The following is a 20,910-nucleotide window of genomic DNA, read 5'->3' as shown; positions in this document are numbered from 1 at the left end:
AGAATAGACTCAGTTTGGAACAGTCTCCAGTTAAATGTTGCTAGAGATGTTGAAGATGGAAATAAATGCTTGTCCAAAACTGCCCACAGTGGTTTGATAAAACTCAAGTCAGGTCAAGCTGGCCTGGGCAGATTTTTAAGGTAATCTTGGTGCTAATTACATAAAACACCATCAGTGTTAAATTGTTCAGAGTATATTTTATTTTATAAGATCGCACAATAGTAAATTTGCGAATCGTTTTTCTCCATGAGCACAAGATCTTGAACTGTACGTATATTTTGTGAAGATGCTCTTTGGGTTTGGTGACTTTTATTTGAAAGAGTGACATGTAGTTACACTAAGTGCAAATAATGATGAATTCTATTTACACTAAAATAGCAGCATTTTCTTTAGCAACAGATGTGTGAATAGTAGTTAGGTGGCAGATATTTAGCCTATACTTCAGTTTTGTATGTTTATTCAGAGTCAGCTTCATCTGAAGTCCTCTCAAGGGTTGGCGTCATCTCTTCACAAGTGTTGGGTCATCTGAAGTCTTCATGAGAGGCTGGATATAGTCAGCAGGAGCAATCTATAGATTACACCAACAAAATGTGATGGAATCATACTTGGGAACTGGCACTTTTTCACAAAGAACAGGGAGAGACTTGCCAAACCCAGTGAAGAGACTCATTGTGAGGGTGATGTCTTATTACAGGGAGTCTTCAGGTGGTTCTTGTTCTGAGCAAGATAGAGAAGGAGAAAAACACAGGAGAAATGGTTAAGTGATGCTCCATCACATTTCAGTCCTGTGGCATCACTGCTCCTTCAACACAGTAGGCTACTTCTATAGTTGCTAAGACACTTAAGTATAAAATACAGTAATAATGTACAAGTTTACTGTGATTACTTCTATAAAATAGTAGTGGTATATAATACAGTTTTGGAAATTTAGCCTAGCGTAATTCTGAAATGAAAACTGCTCATCTATTTTAAACTTTTCATTCTCACTTAGGTCCATCAGCATCCTTTGCAATAAATCCAAGTCTATTAAATAACTCCCCACCAGCAAAAATCACGTTTAAAAGCCTTAATTACACAACGATGTATGCAACTGCATGTAGAGAATGATTAACATCCTGTAAATCTACTAAGTGAGGAATAATCTCATAATGATCCGTTTTAATGCACAAGGCAATTTGATTAGCTGTGCTGATAATATACAATTTGTTTCATCACAAAACACACATCTCTTCTGCTGCATGGTGCTGATAGTATTAGCGCGAACTTCCGGGAACTATTGAGTGGCTCCACGATCCGCCATTGCTGTAAAAAAACGGTCCATTGGAGTCAATGGAGTTGTCGCAACTCTCTCTCTCTATGGCTCTGGGCATTTGAGACCAGATTCGGCAGACTGACTAACAGCGGGTCAAACACTACCGGATGTCTGCGAGCAGTTTGACGACAGCCAGTGGGAGAATATCACTCTCGAAATACCTCCACAGCATCTCAATAGTGAATCAAATCAGAGCTTCTGCAAAATAGACAGTCTGCCAGAGGATACACTGAGAAACGTGTGTGAAAAGTAGGAGCATGATGAAGCAGATGAATTTGTGGATGGGCTGAATGGATCATTTTACAAAATATCTCATGAAGTACGCTACAAATGAAATGAACAAATCACCTGGGGTTCTCAATCACATCTGAAAAACCGAAATCATGATTAGATCATCATCATCAAAAAATAAATAAAAAAATGTCGGTCCTCACAGACAACTTTTCACAAAAAATTAAATAAATAAACATAATTACCGAAAAAGGTGTAGGCCGAAGCCTTTGCTTATTATGCCTATAGCCTATATTCCCAAAATGTGTAAATTATTATTCCCAAAATGTACATACATAGGCTAGCTCCAAACATACATAATTACAAAAATACACATTCCAGCTATTACTTCAATATTTTAAATAGCCTATACAAATTATTCATATTGAGTCATGTAATTATCACCTTGTTTTTATACATTTTCTTAAATTTGCTTTGTAAAATTGTTTATAATTTATATCAATAACATGTGTAGAGTATCAAATAGACAAAAATTTATTTTATTTTCAGATGATACAAATATTTTCTGTTCCGGGGATACTTTACAACAGCTTGTGGAAGTGATAACAATAGAAATGAATAAATTAAAACGGTGGTTTGATGTAAATAAATTATCATTCAATATAAGTAAACCAATGATTATGTTATTTGGAAAATATAAAATAAACCCTCAAGTGGAACTGAAAATTGATCATGTAAATATAGAAAGAGTATATGAAAATAAGTTTCTTGGTGTTATTTTAGACCACAAGTTATGCTGGAAACCACAAATAAAGTATGTTAAAGCAAAACTGGCAAAAATTATAGCAATTCTGAATAAAGCAAGACATATTTTGGATAATAAATCAATGCATATTATGTATAACACATTTATATAACCGTATTTAAGTTATGGTGTGGAAATCTGGGGAAATACCTACAAAACCAATTTACAATCTATATTACAAAAGAGAGCAATCAGAATTATTAATAATGTGGGATATCTGGAACAGACAAATGTATTATTTCTACAGTCTAATATATTGAAGTTCATTGATTTGGTTAAATTTAAAACTGCACAAGTTATGTTCAAAGCAAGAAATAAGTTACTTCCGGGAAACTTGCCAAAAATATTTCTGGAAAGGCAGGGTGGGTATAACTTGAGGGAAGGGTTAAACTTTAAAAAGATTAATATAAGAATAACCTTAAAAAGTATGTGTATCTCTGTTTGTGGGGTGCGGTTGTGGAATGGTTTGGAGCAGGTGTTAAAGCATCGTATAAATATTAAGCAGTTTAAAACAGTTATAAAAACACTTTATTAAAAGGATATGTGGATGTATAAGGGGATTGTGAGGGTTGTGGCGGTTATAAGGTTGATTGTGATTATAGAATGACTGGTTGTTTTGGATAAAAACCATGTGGTTTGTGTTTAGTTATTGTTAATTTGGGAGGAATTTATGGGATTTATGTAATATATTAAAATATATATGGAGCGTTATGGATTTGTATAAGGGGAGGGAAAAATAATAAGCTTTTGCTTCATCCCACTCCTTTTCGGACACTTTGTAAAGTATAAAGTCTTTGGGACGTGGTTTCTCCTTGGTTTGCCAACAATTTGTTGTGTTTATATATTTTGTTTTATATTGTGTTTTGAAAGAAAGAAAGAAAATACATAATTTTAATTCCTTATCACAATTATTCCATAGATTAACCCCTTGCAGATATAGGCCAAAACCTATTTTTTGCATTAGTTGTTGCCATTATTATTATTATTATTTAAACAAATACATTCTTCTTAGTTTATACTGACTTACTCTTATTTCAAACAGCCTCTTGAGGCAATTTGGAAGTAAATTATTATAAACTTTGTACATTATCTGTGCTGTATAAAAATAAACTAAATCAACTAATTTTGTTTGTTTGTTGGTTTGTAATATTCAACCCGTTTAATAATTCTTATATCTTTCTTTTGTAACATATTTAATTTATATTAGTTTTATATGCATGATCCATACCTCCACACAATAAGTAATGTATGGAACTAAGATCTTCCTGTAACTGTAGACTACAAAACTTATATATTCAGAGTCAGAGCCTTAATATATTTGTGTGTGTGTGTGTATATATGTTTCCTTCAGAAACTATTCTAATATGCTGATTTATTATGAGTGTTGAAACTGTTGTGCTGCTTCATATTGTTGTTGTTTTTTTGGAACCTGTGATATTTTTTTCTTTGGTGAATACAAAGTTAAAAATAAGTTTTTTCTTTCTATTAATCATAGATTCAAAAACAAAAAAAAAAAAAAATTGCTTTCTATTTTAAATATTAAATATTAAGACCTTCTAAATACAATTTATAGGGGGAAAAAAGTGCTCAGATATAGTTTTGCTTTTTAGTTAGCTCATGCTGTAATTTATTTATTTTATTAATGTGTCTTTATATATGTAGGACACATCCCTCACGCCCACCAGTAAAAAGTAGTTTTTTTGGCTGGCTGTTCATGACACTTTTGCATGCCTTCATTCAGGAAAAGAACCAACTCGTTCCCAATTTCAATTTCTCCGTTTCTTTCAACCTTTCAAAATTCTCACAAATCTTGCTAATCTCTGATCAACTCAAATCCAAGCCAGTGGTCAGTATAGAAGATGGGTCACTGGTGCCAGATGAGTTTGCTTTAAAATTCTTATACCCAGATTTGAGAAGAACAAACCAACAAACCTCCAAACCAAGAGAAAAAAGGCCATGCATGTGCATTTATTTTGTTAATTCACTTTTATTCATGCAGTACAGATTTTCGGTGTGCCATGATTCAGTAGACTTATGTATTGTTTATCTGCTGGAGAGTGAAACAGCGATGGTGCCCTTACCCTTATGATATCAAGACATTAGAGAATAGCTGTCTCAACATGACTCATGGTGTGTGAAGACATCAGACAGCAACTGAAGAAAACAAAAAAGTCAAACAGTATACATCACGTTTTAGACATTAATGCAATAAACACATCTAAACTCTGGAGGATACATGTGGCCCTACCTGCTAGGGCTAGAATGTTTGTCTTCATAACCAATTGCATAGCATGCACCTTACAAAAATACATTTCCAGTCTCTTGCAGTATGTATCTTAGTACCCCATTCAAATGTAGGGAGTAATGTAACACTCTAACATATTCTCAGGGCAAAAATGGTACAGAAGCTGTCATTAAGACCATACCCTACACCAAGGGTGGCTAACTTTGGCTCTGGAATGCCCAAGTCTGGCAGAGTTTCACTCCAACTCTAATCAAACACACCTGGACAAGCTAATCAAGGTCTAAGGGTTACTAGAAATCATACAGGAGGCAGGTGAGTTTTTAATCAAGGTTGGACTGTGGCTCTCCAGGACTTAAGCTGGCCTCCCCTGCCCTTTACTTTTATTCCTTATTTACCCCTAAAGGGTGCATACTAGTATATTAAAGATACATATTAATACCTAAAATGTATATACTAGTACCTAAATGGTACAGATTAGAAGATTTTCAAAGGTTCCCACCACAGTGGCAGCCTTTGTTCCATTTTGTTGGTGTGAAGTGCTGATATATTTCAATTTTGTGAGGTTTTGAGAGAGATTTCTGTGATTCCATTATCTGTTTATGTATAAAATATATTGTGTTAAGGACAGACCTGCACATGCTGATTTACACTGCAGTCACATTTGATTTACATTTATTGTCATGCACTGAAATCGCTTTTTTCTGAACTTAGTGACAGAATAGCATGTTAATTAATTTAAAAGAAATAGTGATTTCACTATAATACTACTGTCACACACATGTAAGTGTGAGCAGACTGTGTTTGTGTGCGACGGCACTGAATGCCTGCTGGAGCTTGGTGTCTTTGTCAAACAGCAGGAGGGCCGTCTGCACTCTCAGCTTCCACATTCATCTTGCAAGCTTTTAGCTTCACGAATAAACATTTGCTTTCACAATGCTGTTATTAATCACTTTATATCTGTCCGAACATAAGATTTTATGTCTATTCCTGAATCAATGACAGGTTGGCATCTTAACTGAAGCATATTTTTCTGTTTGGAAAGCATTTATATTGTGCAGTAATGGGCTGGGTATTCCAAGACTTCGATATAATGAGCTTCAAAGGTTAATCGTTTCAATAATCACCCTTTGTCATTGGTTCTCAAAGGGCCAGTGAGGAATTTGTCTGACAATCTGGAATGAATGAAGCAGCAACACAAGAAGCCTCAGGATAGTGCACCAGAATAGAAAAACCTGTCATCCTAATGTTACTTTTACAAAACTCCAAATGACTTTCTTTGCTGTGGAACAAAAAGAGCATGTTTTGAAAAATATTCATTCTGTTCTTTTTGATAATGTGAAAGTTGGATGGGGACTAACAGTTTGTCTCTGTGGGAAGAGCATACTGAAATGACAGTTGTAAGTTGAAAATCATGCTTGAAAAAGCTGTCTTTAAAAGTTCAACTAACCTAGTGTGAATTTGTGTCATTGGTTCACTGTGGTAGTATTATTTGAGGAAATCACTATAACAGATTCTGGGACTGAACACTAACATTCACCAACAATAACATCTCCAAAGTATAACGTATTTATATAAACTTCTCACCAATTGGTAACATATAAACATTTGTTTTGTGGGTATTTCCAACTAAACTGAGATTAAAATAAATAAGTTTTTGAAAAAAAGTTACATTAACAGTATTGAATGTTTTATTAGTGGCCATATTTTTATTAAAACATTTTGGCTGACCCATCTTTCAAACTTTTTGGCAGCTCTCGCTCCAAAAATACAGAAATTAAAATAAGTCACAATAACAAACTGGCTACAAACTAAAAGTTCCGTCCAGAAATATTATTTCTTGTCAGCATACTACGATTTCAAAAATCCCTTAAATAGGTCATAACATATTTCAATTATTTGCACAAGATGTTATGCATTAGTGACAGTTAAAACTGAAGCATAATTACGTCATAAAATCAAGTCAACTGGTTTTTATCACATTGGTATTAATACATTTGGAAAGAAAGATGGAAATATCAACAAATAAAAAAAGTCACGGCTGTTTTATTTGATGGCTGCATAAATGAGTTGTGTGTGTGTGTGTGTGTGTGTGTGCGCGCATGTGCATGTGTCATTGTGCTTTCTGTTTCTCCCACTGTTCTGGTGTCAATGTTTTCTGCTCAAATGCATGGATCTCTTTCAGTTCCTCGGCAAGACAATTATTCACCATCCTAAATAAACAAACACAGATATTTATAAAAACATTACATGAGGTCAGTAAGTTTATTGTTGCCAGCATGCCTGTTCCTCACAGCTTGCCTCCACAGCTCTATCCTCTCTGAGGACAATGCACTTCCACATGACTTGGCCCTATAACAAAGACCAAGTCTGCACATCTGCGTCTGAGGCACTCTGAGCCAGCTGGGACTCTCTCAGCAGCAGATGACCTTTTTCACGGCACTCTACACTGAGTTTCATATTTGACTGAGATGAGACAGCATCACATTTTTTTTCTTAAATGGCAATATGTGATACGGATATGAAAAGCTACCAGCTTATCACATGACAGTAAAAGCACTGAGCCATTAACATAATAAGGGCAACATTTATGTAAATATTATCAACACATGTCAATATAAACAAACTGATCTTACATATACAACTACCAGTATATGTTGTTATATGGAGTTTAACAGATCACAATTCTGTCTGTCAACTTCAAAGATAACGGTCAGTGATTTAGACATTTTTGTTCATTAATAAATTAAAAAGGTAGGCATTAATTGTGCACACGATTCATGAAACATGTCATTTTCTAAGAGTATAAAACAGAGCAGTGCAATTGATTTTAACTTGTGAAGTTCATGCACCTTGACTGCTGCTGTCATTAAAGCGTTTGTTGTTCAAACTCAAATTATTATTCTTATAACTTAAAATTTAAAATAAATAATAGTAATTACAAAAGAGAGATGGTTTCAAACTTTTGTATCCCATTACGGAACATAAAAGGAAAGAGAAGCAACTCACCTGTGTCTCTGCAACAATGGTTTCCCTTCAAACTGAGGAGATACTACAAGAACTTTAAAACTGGCCGCACATCTATTAGGAGACGTGTCTTCAACATCCTGAAAGAAAAACAAGGCAGTGAGTGGATGTATTTTGTTTCATTCTTACACACACGTGAAATGTATGATCTCTAACTCATTTTGATTCTAGTTTCATCTGGCTGTGTCTGTTACACACCACGTGTATCGCACCAATCTCCGCAATCAGTTTCTCACGAACCAAATCTGGGGTGACCGACATATTTCCCAAAATACAGTATCCGCTTTTGTGGCGATGACGGTAATATAAACGCTAAGATTAGTGATTTTAACATACAGGAGACTCTAAGAACTACCGGTATGCCTTAGAAAGGAGGAGCTTAGTACTAAAAACACCCAATTGGATTTGGAATATTACAGAGGCCACGCCTCTAGAGGACAGTAATGGCCAATCGCTTTATCGTATGGTTTACCAAACGCAGGAAAACTGACCAATAAAACCAAAGAATTTGGGGTCCTTGTTGTTATTGGTGTTCTCTTTATTTGCTCGATCGAAAAAGCCACATAATGTAATTGCAGATGACCAAATTAAGTTAAATCAATATAGATGGTCAAAATTGTATTGCTTAATAACGGAGATTAACTATTTTAACTCATTATTTTTATACGCTTACTAAGTGACTCCTGCATCGTATATTTGCTCAGGCCATACCCGGGCATACTTACCGGGCTAGTTTGAAACGAGTAAGGCACATTACCAAAACAAATGAATGTTTTGATTCAGTCAGGTTCAGAAGAACTTAGAAGAGACGCTATTCATTTTAGTGTTTAATAGGATATCATATTTATTGATTTTAAACCACAGAGTTAGATTATAGGATATAGCAATATCGCTTGAGATGAAGGTCTTGATGTTGTTGAATGTTGCAGTGATCTGAACAGATGACATTTATGAGAAGGACAGAAAAGTACTGGCCCTCCGTCTGCAAAGGTGTTTGAGCTACTGCAGCAAATAGGATGGTGGTAGAGGTGGAGAGTTTCTATGGCGTGTATATGCTGTACTGTACTAACCCGAAATTCAAGGGTCGGATATATATTGGCTTCACTGTGAACCCAGAGCGCCGTATAGGTCAACACAACGCTGGACGACACCGAGGAGGAGCCAAGAGAACAAGTGGCAGGGGACCATGGTGAGATAGTATCAGCTGAACATTTCATGGTGGTGGTGGACATATTAGGCTTGTTCGCAAAGATCGGCTGTCGCAATGCATTCTGGTTACAACAGCCGCCTCACGATCACATGTGCCATCAAACTATCGCGAGAGCAGCTATTTAGCAACTTGTTAGCAGCCGTCTTTTTAAAGAAACGTAACAGCTTTAAAAAATCACGAGTGGGGTGTAACTGGTGTATTTTATGTCGGAGAATAAAACGTGAAAATATCTTGAGCCTGTGTAAACCACGGACCTTATTTAAGGGATTTAACCAAAATCCCATTCAAAAAACCCATTGACTCTGGGATGATGGAACCGGAAGTGCTAAAATGTTAACTCGCTTCCGGGTTTTCGCCTACAAAGTGACATCATAGTTCCACCACTCTATTATGATCACATCTCTAAACAGAAACTCTGGTGGTCTTTTGTGGTAAATGTAACTTTTTTTTTTTTTTTTTTTTTTTTTTAAGGGAGATGGTTCTTATCATTCATGGCTTTCCATCTGATATCACAGCTCTTCGGGTAAATACACTTTTCTGTTTGTATTATAACTTGTCTATCATTTCCCCTTTGCACGGGGAAATTAATTAATTAGCGAGAGTACAGAAAAAAAATCTTTACCCAAATATACTTTAAAAAAGAATAATAATGACATTTCTGTCGGGTCGGATTTCTTTATGGCAGTGCAAATAGCTGGATTTTTTAACGCTGTGCTATTTACACTAAGTGCAAATAGCTATAGATTCTATTTACACTGTTAAAATAGCAAGGTTTTCTGCTATTTATACTACTTATTGCAAATAGTGGCAATTATCTGCACCTCAGTATTGTAATACATTATAAAACTTTACGGAATAATAACTTATTGAGTGTAAATTATAGTTTTAATTCAAATTATTAAATGGATGCCACCTTCGTCCAAATGAAGTTCTTAGCAATGCATATTACTTATCAAAAATTAAGTTTTAATATATTTACAGTAGGAAATTTACAGATATCATCATGGAACATGATCTTTACCTAATATCCTAATGAAAATCGATCATTTTGACCCACACAATGTATTTTTGGCAATTGCTACAAATATAACCGTGCTACTTATGACTGGTCCAGGGTCACATATTAGAATGATAAAAATGAAGATAATGAAAATAACAAATTCAACAGTAAAACATCCAGACTTATAAAAATAATTTAAATTGTGTGGTGGTCTTTGTTTTACTTGTGCTCTGTTTGTCTTTCATCCGTTAGTTTGAGTGGGCTTGGCAACATCCACACATTTCTCGCCGACTGTCCCATGTTGCCCGGCGCAGCCGTAAAGAGTCCAGTTTGCAATTCCATTGGCGTGTGGTGTCAAACATGCTGCGAGTGGCACCGTGGAGTCGACTTCCCCTCACTGTGCGCTGGTTAAAGCAAGAGTACCGAATGGACTTTGCTCCTGAACTGCAGCCTCCTCTACACATTCCTCTAACATTTGGCTGTGTTCGTGCTAAGACGAAACCCCAGCAGGGGTGCAAGGAACAAGATGAGAGACAGGTGGAGCGGTGCGTGTTATGTGGGGTGTTTGTTAAGGTTAGTTCCACTCTGCTTTCAAAGGTAGTTTTGCGAAACCAGCTCAAGACATTGCAGTAACTGAGCCTCAATTGTTTTGGGTTTTGCTTTTTTTGTGATTTTAGGCTATGGATAGACTATCTTGTTTCCACCCTTCCTGTCAAATGGTTAGTCATCTGATTTGCCTGGCTAAACACTTTCTGAAAGCAGACCCTTCCCACCTACTTCCTGTGGAGGGAAAGTGTCCTGGCTGTCATCACTCGGTGGTGTGGGGGAGTTTGATACGCCATAAAAATGGCTGTTATGGTGATTTGGAAGAAATTTCCTCATCCTCATCTCAGGTTGGCTTTGATATGATTTTCCCCATGTTGTATCATAATTTATTATGTGTTGCCAATAAATGTCACAGTTTTCATTCATTTAAATCTTAACATCTAGTTACACCAGATAGTTATTAGAAGATTTTTATATTTCAAGATGCCATATATAGACAGTGGTGCAGCTAAAGCTTTTCTAAAAACTGAAAGGTGCGGCAAGTTAAAGAACTGATGTCTCAGTTATGTTATGAAATAAAATAACTATTTTTATTCATTTAAACAGAGTCATTGGACAGATGAACTACAGTTGTGAAGACAGTATCATACAGCTGTTTCTGTTTTAAGAAGTATTCATTGGATTGGAGTTTCTGACCTGACAGATTGACCGCTCATTAAAGCCAAGGCATTTTTATATCCTAAAAAATTTAGAATTACCAAGGATATACAGAATAAGATGAGTCTTCAGACATATTTTTAAGAAATATAAAAAATACTTAAATTCCACAGTAATACATGTTTGAACATGGTGTAAGTTCGGTCAAGACAAGAATAATGACTGGATGGTGTGTGTTTTTAAAACAACTGTAGTTTTAAATCAATTTAAATGTGATGATTTTTTATCTAAAATGATGTGTGGATATTTGTTTTAGTGTTTTTTGTGAAGCATTATTTTTGTCCTATTCCTTGTTGGTGCAATTTGCTGTAATGTAGACTAACTACATGTTTAAACAGGATGGAAACAGATGGCCATTAGAAAGAATCTAGAAACAGTGAGGATGACTATTGCTGCAATGAATACTGGCTGAATTCCTTGAAAAATTTAAACATTGCAGCTCAGTAGCATTTTCAACATTGCTCTATTTATTCGAGTGCTTCACCAGTCAATAGAGTGAGTTTGAGGTGGGACTTTATGTGCAAACTATGTGGGATGTTTGAGAACAGTCTTTATATAGCAGTTTTCAGTCAATGTCATTTTTGCAAAACTGTTTAGTGCCACGTCTTGGACAGAAATTATACACTGCAGCACAGAAGCTACAGTGGTTGTGCCCACTATTTAGATTATGTAAAAGAAAATGAATGCAAATCACATGATTAAATGTGAAGGAATAGTAGAAACATGTTGTTAAACTAAATGTGTATTAGAAAATATTGAGTTTAAATTCACAGTAATTCATAGATACACCAAAAAAATTATAAAACTGATCATTCATTTTTGACACAAATGTTGAACGAACAGCTGTTACATAGATGTATGTGTGTGCATATATATATATATATATATATATATACACATACATATATATTGCTCCTGGCTCTGAACAGCTCCTCACTAAATCTGTCCTCACTGAGGATCTGGAGGTCCGTTGACCGTGATTACTGGCTGAAAGAGAGTACAAATAGACTGAGTTGTCATATCCTCCAAAACAGCATTTTATAGCATGAGCTACACCTTGCATTACAGTTTACATGGGTTCTTACCACACTAGACACTGGAGAGCAGCACTGAATGACCTTGCAGCAGTATGCAGCTAAAGTGGCAGAAAGGGTAATCTGGACTGCCATCACAAGCTTTTGTAATACCAGGTAATTTCCATAGCCAATCTGTGGGTAAACATCAAAAAGACAGCAATATTTGTCATGTCGGTTGTTCTCACCTTGACATGTTTTTATCTTTTGATATCTTGATTGAATCAGTAAGTGTGGATTAAGAGAAACACTGTTCAGATCTTAAAATTTTGTCACATTATTCACTTTGTCAAATCACCTTTATTTATACAGTATTGTACTTTATACAATACAGCTTGACAGCAATAAACAGGACAATAATGATTCAAAGAACTCAATTATTCAGTTGAAATCAGTTCAATGTTATTTTGGCATATCAGAATTGTTACAGTAAACATGTTTCTTACTTACACTTAAATTTGTGCATGTTGTCTTTTGGGAGGACTCTACTCTATACACCCAACAGTGAAATATGTCAGGGAAAATACTTAAGTACATGAATATGGAGATCACAGAGGCCATGCAGGCCCCCACTTGCATTCCTAAACAAGCCTTTAGCTGGAACAAAAACACACAAGGTTACAGGCTATGTTTGGTGACCAAAAGGTAATTTCTCCTTATTAAATTTGAGTAGTTTTAAATGCACAAAAATGAAATGAATGCCTTATGACTACATGTGTCTTGAAAACTTACAGTTGGGAGGTGAAGGTTCTGTGCAGCTATTGCCAGACTTCCTGCAATAATGGTCTATAAAAGGGGAAGATCAAGACATATTACACGCAGTACCTTGAGAAATTATTTAGATTTCAGCCCGCTATGTTTCTCACTTATTGGACATATTAAGATTTCAGAATGGATCTGTTGACTGACTGATCTGCTGTATTTGACATGATTTAGAAAAGCACGTCTCTATGTGATTGTGGTGCAGTTTGTAGACCATGTATAGCTTTTTGCTTGTGGCGATTCTATAGCGTTCAAAATTTATAACATTTGTGTTCATTTTCGAAGATTATCATGAAGAAGAAAACGTATAAGAATCATAAACTTTGTTGGTCACAGAGCTTATTTTCTGCATGCATCCAAAAGACTATGGAAAAATTCGAATGTGTTTTATGAGGGAGATAGGGTGATGCTAAATTCTGGGTTATCCTACAGTAATACATCATCACTGCAGCACTTTATCTACAGGGCCAGGGGCAGTTGATGTCTACATCGGGGATGGGCAACTTCGGTCCTGGAGGGCCACTGTCCTGCAGAGTTTAGCGCCGACCCTAATCAAACACAAACTCATGTGTTTGCTTGATGAAGGTCTTCTGACCGAAACGTCGCTTTTTAAACATTTAAAATAAAGGGATTAACAGTGTGCAGATCTTTTTTCTACTTTTTCTTTTTCACGATATACTAATTTATTTAGATGTACCTGTATATTTAACGATTTAGCAGACACTTTAATCCAAAGCGACTAACAAATGAGGACAATAGAAGCATTCAATTGCTGTGACTAGTGCCGGTAGGTTTTATAAACAGAAATAGAATAGAGAGTGCTTTTTTTATATAAATAAAAAGAAAAGTAGAATAGAATAGAATAGATAGTGCTAATGTTAGAGGGTCATGTTTTTCTTTATATAATAAATATAAGAAAAACAAGCAGATAAAATAAAATAGAGAGAGTTAGAGTTATCAATTTTTTTATAATAAATAAAAAGAAAGCAAGTATAGAAGAGAAAGGGAATAGAATTTTAATAGTAGTTATATATTATATTATACTTTTATGCTGCGGTACTGCAATTGGAAATGAGAATTGTGTAATTTCACTGGAATCTAAAATGTTGCTGTCAAAAACCTATCCATTAGAATACACGGTTAAAGGGGTCAAATACAATGAAAAAAATTACTTATTTGTTTGTGGGGGGCCATGCAGTGAAAAAATTGTCAGGCAAGTAAAAATGTGAACCACTCTGTTTTTGCAGTAGAACTATAGCATAACTGGTGAAGAGTAATTTGCCGGAGAAGTGGATTTAAGGGTTAATGAAAGTTATCATGAGCATTGTAATGTTTGAGGCAAATGTCAGTAGACCGGTAAGTTTTTGAAACGAACGGTTCTTTCATGGATTTGTACGATTTTATGTTCGCACTGTGGAAATACAAACGGAACACAGAAGACAAGAAGTGCAGTGCTGAAAAGGGGCGGAGCTACATAAGGGCTATAGATGACCAACAGGTGTTTCAAAGACGGCTGCCAAGTCAAATGAATTGCCTTAAAGGGACTGAGGTGCACTATTCATTTAGTTATTCAACTTTTTTGATGCACATCAAATAGTTTATTTAGTAAAAGTGTTCCAATCATAGTTTATGTGCATGTTTTCTAGTCGGATAAAAAAAAAGTATCTGACTCAGTTGATCACATTGTTATGTGCATTTTTTAAATGTATGCGCATCTTGGAGTTTTCATCTTGTGTTTTTATACGATATTCCAGAATTTGCATAAAAATAGGTGGATGGAAACACAGCTAATGTCAAAAAAACAAAACAAAAGAAACAAATAAAATCTTACTGTTAAATGTGAAGTGTAGGCCTACTTACGATCATCGAGGTGGTGCCACTTGTGACCATGCCCACATTTGTATACATGTCCAAGCCATTCACATAGAACACCTCAACCATAAATGTGAAAAAGACAGCGAACGCAATTTGCGTTACCTGTAATAAACCACAAAACCCCTTACAATAATTAACCATGGTTTTACTGCATTAACAACCCCTGTTGGGAAAAAAAGAAGAAGAAATCAAGAAACCATCACAGAATTTGCAATGGTTTTACTGGTTGTAATGGGAATAGTATTGGTTTTAATGGAAACTATAATGGTCCCTGTGGATCTGTAGGCCTACTGGTAATTTGTTGCCTTCTATTTGTAGCTTATTAAAACCACTAAATCCTAATGAAACGTCCGAAAACACACTACTATATTAAACCATTATATTATATTTATGTTTTTATTAATTTTTTTTCAGAAGGGTAGTTTTTCAGAAGTTATTTCAGCCTATGGCATTTGTAACCACAAATGTACAGCTATTTTTACTAAACCATGATATTTGTAACTAAACCATTGTTATAAAAAAATATATACACTGCCTTCAAAAGTTTTGGATCAGTAAGTTTTTTATGCTCACTTAGGCAGCATTTATTTGATCAAAAATACAGAAAAAAGTAATTTTCTAAAATATTATTACAATTTAAAATACTTGTTTTCTATTTTAATATACTTTAAGATATAATTTCTTCCTCTGATGCTAAGCTGATATTTGATCAGCCATTTCTCCAGTCTTCAGTGTCACGTGATCATTCAGAAATCATTCTAATATGCTGATTTATTATCAATGTTGGGAACATTTCTGCAGCTTAATATATTTTGGAACCTGTGGTACCTTTTTCAGGATTCTTTGATGAATAAAACGTTAAAAAGAACAGAATTTATTCAAAATGCAAATAATATCTAACAATATAAGATTCTATTCTTGCATTTTTTTTTCTTATTCAGCATCACAGGAATAAAATACATTTTAAAATATATTCACATACAAAATAGCTATTTTAAATTGTAATATTTCACAATATCACATTATTTTCTGTATTTTTGATCAAATAAATGCAGCCTTGATTAGCATAAGAAACCTCATAATTTTTTTTTTTTTTTTTTTTTTACTTTACTGATCCAGCAGTGTATATAATCAATTTTCAAAAAACAAAACAACAAAAGAAAAACATTAGTTATTCTAGTGAATAGTGGGCATTTTTCACATCCAGGTTGTAAGCAAAACAAACAAAAAATCTGTCCGCAGTTCAGCTGCAAAGTGATACAGGTTCACGCACCCCAAGTATCTTGGGTTCAGCCTCCAGGAATTTGAGTTTTTGATTGGGGTTTTTCTGAAAGCGAATGTGCAGAACCTCTCCGGGATTCCGATCTTCTCCAGATTCGACCTGCGGTTCGCCTGTCGAAGACAGTTTCGTGACTAAAGAGAATAATAATAATCGTACAATAAAGCTGCCATTCAGTTCGATTCAGCTGAGCAGTAGCTGTACATAAATGTAGCATATTCCTAACAAGACGAAGCGGGTCAAAGTATTATAAAAATAAACTCACCTTCCATTTTTCTGATCCCCTAATAAGGTTAATTGTTACGAAATACTTTGAATGTTTAACAATCCTTTTAGGCTTGTTTTCTCCACTTTTCCCTTTCGGAGTGATTTGGTCCCGCCCCTTTATGAAATCCAGTTCAACATCTGGAAAGAGTTAGTCAGCGGACAGCAGCCCTGATACTGAAGAAAACACATGAATAGAGCACTGCTGGCCCTTTCAGTAGTATCGATATATCTCGGCCCTTTTGATGTCATAAGGCATATTTGAAAATCCAGCATTAAATAAAAACAATATCCACAGACTTCTTTAGTCTGTTTTATCGTCTCTCAGTTATGTAGTTTAATGAGACAACACTGGTTTGCAGTCTGATGTCATTTAACAAACTTTGTCCGCAATCAAATGAGTTACATTAAGAAAAACAACAGTACTGACTTTTAATTTTGCCCATATTCATCATCTCATTATCTTTGGCAAAAATATTATAATTAATTTTAAATATCCAAGATTATGACTGTGCACCATTGAAATCTCAGAGACAAATGACTTGAACACTGTCACTTATAAAGTTGTTTTACAGAAATAAGCTTGCAAATAATCTATATTTTTAACTTGAAATATTTTGGGATGTTTAAAACGATACAAACAATAGCTTACTTGTGTGTGTGTGTGTGTGTGTGTGTGTGTGTGTGTGTGTGTGTACTATGCTACAATGTGGAGACCAAATGTCTCCAGGATAGTAAAACCTGAAATTTTTTACATTGTGCAGACCGGCCTTTTTTTAATAAAAAAAAAAATATTAAATATAGTAAATTATGTTTATCTGAAAGTGTAACAGTGCAAACAAGTTTTCTGTAAGGTTTAGGGTTATGGTTGGGTTAGGGGATAGAAAATATTGTTTGGTCAGTATAAAAGTAATAGAAGTCCATGGAAAGTCCCCACAATTCACAGAAACAAACGTGTGTGTGTGTGTGTGTGTGTACAGGTTTATATATCCTGGTGGGGACTTAAACCTGAATACACACACAGACTCATGGGGACTCATCGTGTCATGGTGGGGACCTAAATTGAGGTTCCCATGGGTACAAAAGCTTATAAATCATGCAGAATGTTTATTATTATTTTTTTTTGAGAAAGTAAAACTGCATAAAGTTTCCTGTAAGGGGTAGGTTTTGGTGTAGGGTGATAGAAAATATGGTTTGTACAGTATAAAAACCATTACGCCTATGTAGAGTCCCTCCAAGGATAGCTGACCAGACTGTCTGTGTGTGTGTGTGTGTGTGTGTGTGTGTGTGTGTGTTAACATCCGCAATATTTTTTACCTGTTTAAAAATGATCAAAAAACACTGTTTTGAGAGGTAGTTTTTATTTTATTCCAAAGAGCCTCACAAGGCATTCACACACACAGCCATTCACACAAACACCTTCAATAAATGTTTGAAACACAAATGTCCATTTATCTTTATATAAATTATAAAAATAGAAACTTAGAATACAACATATCTGTACATTAACATACTTCTTTATTCAGAATAAACAACAAAGAGCATGTCACACTAAATGATCTGTTATTTTCACTAATATTAACATAAAACAAGGTTTAACTACAGCAGATTTGCTATGGTATATTGAGAGGGTTGAAGGATTATTTTAAACTATCACTAATGAGGACTTTAAGGGGTTTAATGTACCTGTTGTCATAATTTTGTTGAGTGCTGACAAAGATTTAGAAGACGAGATATATTGTACATAATCCAGAGTGTTACCGTCACTTTGACAATGTTACAAATATTTTTTAAAAATACAAAATAAATAAATGGAGAATGTGAGTAGATCCAAGTTATGCTAATGCAATATGGCAGGAAATGGCATTTAAATGTGGTCCAACATTTAGGCTGGCGGAGGGACTGTTTGACACTTAGAAAGAACCCAACTCTTCTCCCACCCAGACCTCACCCAACAAGTGGTGAAAAGAGAGAATAAAAAAAAAAGTTTTTAAAGATCTTACTCTCATTTTCTTTTATATTCACACATATTTACATACTCCTGAAACAGACATCATTGTGGCTACATAAATAGAACACTCTTTGTACTGGGAGTGCTTTAGGTTACCTGTAGCCCCTGATCATTGTATTACAATTCTGTAGCTCTGTAGTCATGGCTACTTTGTATCATGCACTTTACTGGGGATAAATATACCTTCAAATGAGGCACATTCTCTGTCCTTAAGGGGAAACTCAAAACAATCAATAATTATGTATCAATAATCAATCCTTCACTCTTCATTTCCATTTCGAAGATTTCCTTGTAGTTTCAATAGGCATTCATGCTAAACTTTATAAAGTGACATCCACCATCTTGGGGTCCTTTGTCTGTGCAGATAATTATGAACAGAACATGCTACATCTGGTCCCTATATGCATGGCAGTGGTTTCGTGACACCACAAAACACGGCCAGCCCCATTCCAGAGAACAACAACTCCCTTGCTCTGAATGTGACTGATTGACTTTGCAGTGGTCAAGTAAAGTCAAATTTTCACTATCTACTATCAGTTCACAGGTCTGACATACAGGAGAAGACCGTTAAATAGTTTTGTTACTCATTTTCTCTCTTCACTTAAAGTGGGGCACTATAGTTCCGGACCGAATCATGGCCCTGTGAGGCCGCTGGCACACTCTTTGGTGGTCCATGTCAATCCTTCTCCTACATCAAGGGGCCCAGGGATCCAGCTCATACTGTATGCTCTGAAGGCCCCTTTATGTCCCTTTCTCTGGCAGGGACCCCACAATCCAGCCCTGTCATAGGCCACAGTACCTTCATTAGCAGTACTCAAACTGCTTTATCTGTAAGGCAAAAATCACATTTCCAATATCTCTATCATTCATTCATTATTTGCTGCTGTGAAGCATCAATCACAGAGGGGTTTCATGCTTGAACGCCCTTTTTGATGACAAATCAAATTATTTTATTTCAGTGATCAGCCCAGAATTAGCAGATTCTTCCTGGCTTTGTGCTGCTCTGGGCTGCGGAGGGAGTCATTTTCCTCTGAAAGTCCTTTTGTACTTTGAATCCTCAAAGAGGAAACAAACCAAGCAACTAAGAACTACACACACACAGATGCACAGACTGTGTATTTCCATGTGGGTGCGCATGGCTTTGAGGATGGTGCACAAAAGTGCCCATTTGTCTAAACAAATACATGCAGAAACAGTAGGATAGACACAGATCTACACAGCATGTTATATACACAGGAATGAATGGACTGGACAGTGATGTAAAGGAGTACTAGAGGAGCCAACAACAAATGCAGTTTATTTGTTTGTGTGTTTCTTTGTGCGACTGCGTATGCTAGTCGTTTATTTGGAATGTGTATCAGTTTCTTTGATTGTCTGCTTTCCTCTTCTCCTCCAGCCCTCCATCTGTGTTTGTGAGCCTTTCACAGAGTTTAGTTTCAAAAATCACGTGTGTTCTGGTCTTTAGATAGAGCTTTCTTCACACTGTGCCAGAGGTGCTCCTCTTAGACAAGCCATCTTAGAAAGCTCCTCCTCCATCTCACGTAGACCCTCCCCCAATCCCTCCTCCTCCCCATCTGGTCCCGCCCTTTCTCTACCATCCAGCTCCTCTGCTAGGTTCACAGCTGATTCCTGCAGTTTCAGTCCGCTGGAGTTAGAATAAATATACCTGCTGTTGTGCCCAGCTGGGTGCATATTGTGTCCGTGACCATTCAGTGTCCCGTTCCTTTTCTCGGTTAATGGAACCGCCTCTGACAACAGACTAGCGCTGCTTGGAGACTGCGGTGTGTCTGTAGAAGGAAGCAAGTCCTGCCCCTTTTCCAACGTTGATGATGAGTGCCCGCCCCCTCGCATGACATCTTGCCGTTTGTAAATTATAAACAACAGGATGCCACCCAATACAAAACCTACAACGAAAAAAATTATGTGCGAAGCCAGGAAGTGTCGGCCACCTGCAGTGGCCACGTTCCCCTCCATGCTGGGGTTGTCAAGGGTCAGCTGGTACTCGGCTCTGCGGCAGGGTGGCTGATCTCTGCCTACTTCATCACATAGACACACGTAGGTGCCTAGGCTTTGCTCTGTGACCTGCACCTCCAGGTCATTGTTGTGGCGGCGGGTGTTACTATGTGGAGGTTGGTCCCAGTGGCAGGGACGAGGAGACAGTTGCACACAAGAAAGCAGGACACGCAGACCATCTACAACACGCATTTCAATTACAGATGGGGAGCAAAGACCTAAAGTTACAGAGAAAGAGTAGATTAAAATTCATAGGTCACAATTCATTTTCCTCTCTCTCTCTCTCTCTCTCAACATTATATGGTCACCAAGGCTGCATTAATTGAATTAAAAATGCAATAAAACATTAAAATTGTGAAATTTTATTATAATTTAAAATATATGTTTTCTATTTTAATATATTTAAAAATTATGGCAAAGCTGAATTTTTTGCTTTATATATGTACATCTTTGCTTGTATTCATAGCCCTAACCGAAGAAAATTATTGAAAAGTATTAACTGGAAAATATCTACTTTGTATTAATTTAATAGCAAATCATTGT

The 20,910-nt window shown here is 35.9% G+C and overlaps 4 protein-coding genes across 6 annotated transcripts in view; 1 reads left to right on the top strand and 3 right to left on the bottom strand.

Annotated features, from left to right (window-relative positions):
• Positions 1 to 4,323: 4,323 nt before the first annotated feature.
• LOC306869149 (bolA-like protein 2) lies at positions 4,324 to 7,998 on the bottom strand. The gene is made up of 3 exons (XM_079415777.1): positions 7,816 to 7,998; positions 7,600 to 7,697; positions 4,324 to 6,803 (listed from the first exon to the last, which is right to left on the bottom strand). Exons 1-3 carry the CDS (start codon positions 7,876 to 7,878, stop codon positions 6,704 to 6,706), a joined length of 261 nt encoding a protein of 86 aa, XP_079271903.1. The 5' UTR covers positions 7,879 to 7,998; the 3' UTR covers positions 4,324 to 6,703.
• Positions 7,999 to 8,178: 180 nt separating this feature from the next.
• LOC306869483 (structure-specific endonuclease subunit slx1-like) lies at positions 8,179 to 11,809 on the top strand. The gene is made up of 5 exons (XM_079416254.1): positions 8,179 to 8,806; positions 9,299 to 9,350; positions 10,080 to 10,400; positions 10,505 to 10,720; positions 10,980 to 11,809. The coding sequence occupies exons 1-5, from the start codon at positions 8,634 to 8,636 to the stop codon at positions 11,007 to 11,009; spliced, it is 792 nt and encodes a 263-aa protein (XP_079272380.1). The 5' UTR covers positions 8,179 to 8,633; the 3' UTR covers positions 11,010 to 11,809.
• On the bottom strand, positions 11,536 to 16,457 carry LOC306869494 (uncharacterized protein). Of its 2 annotated transcripts, none has more exons than XM_079416262.1 (7): positions 16,345 to 16,457; positions 16,074 to 16,192; positions 14,786 to 14,902; positions 12,896 to 12,949; positions 12,614 to 12,760; positions 12,176 to 12,298; positions 11,536 to 12,077 (listed from the first exon to the last, which is right to left on the bottom strand). In XM_079416262.1, exons 1-7 carry the CDS (start codon positions 16,349 to 16,351, stop codon positions 12,039 to 12,041), a joined length of 606 nt encoding a protein of 201 aa, XP_079272388.1. In that variant the 5' UTR covers positions 16,352 to 16,457; the 3' UTR covers positions 11,536 to 12,038. The 2 variants fall into 2 exon arrangements, with proteins under 2 accessions (XP_079272388.1, XP_079272387.1); XM_079416261.1 differs by having other exon boundaries at positions 11,624 to 12,077; positions 16,074 to 16,213.
• Positions 16,458 to 17,690: 1,233 nt separating this feature from the next.
• Positions 17,691 to 20,910, bottom strand: part of LOC306871029 (semaphorin-4F-like) — a 73,704-nt gene continuing 70,484 nt past the window's right edge. For both annotated transcript variants that reach the window (XM_079418688.1, XM_079418689.1), the window contains exon 14: positions 17,691 to 20,585. In XM_079418688.1, the coding sequence (XP_079274814.1) occupies positions 19,816 to 20,585 (770 nt within the window). In that variant the 3' untranslated portion in view covers positions 17,691 to 19,815. The remainder of the gene's footprint in view (positions 20,586 to 20,910) is intronic.

This window comes from Barbus barbus (assembly GCF_936440315.1).
Source record: "Barbus barbus genome assembly, chromosome: 1".
In the NCBI taxonomy this organism is placed as follows: Eukaryota; Metazoa; Chordata; class Actinopteri; order Cypriniformes; family Cyprinidae; genus Barbus; species Barbus barbus.
The sequence above is the reverse complement of the archived record's forward strand: the minus strand, read 5'-3'. Positions and strand labels throughout refer to the sequence as shown.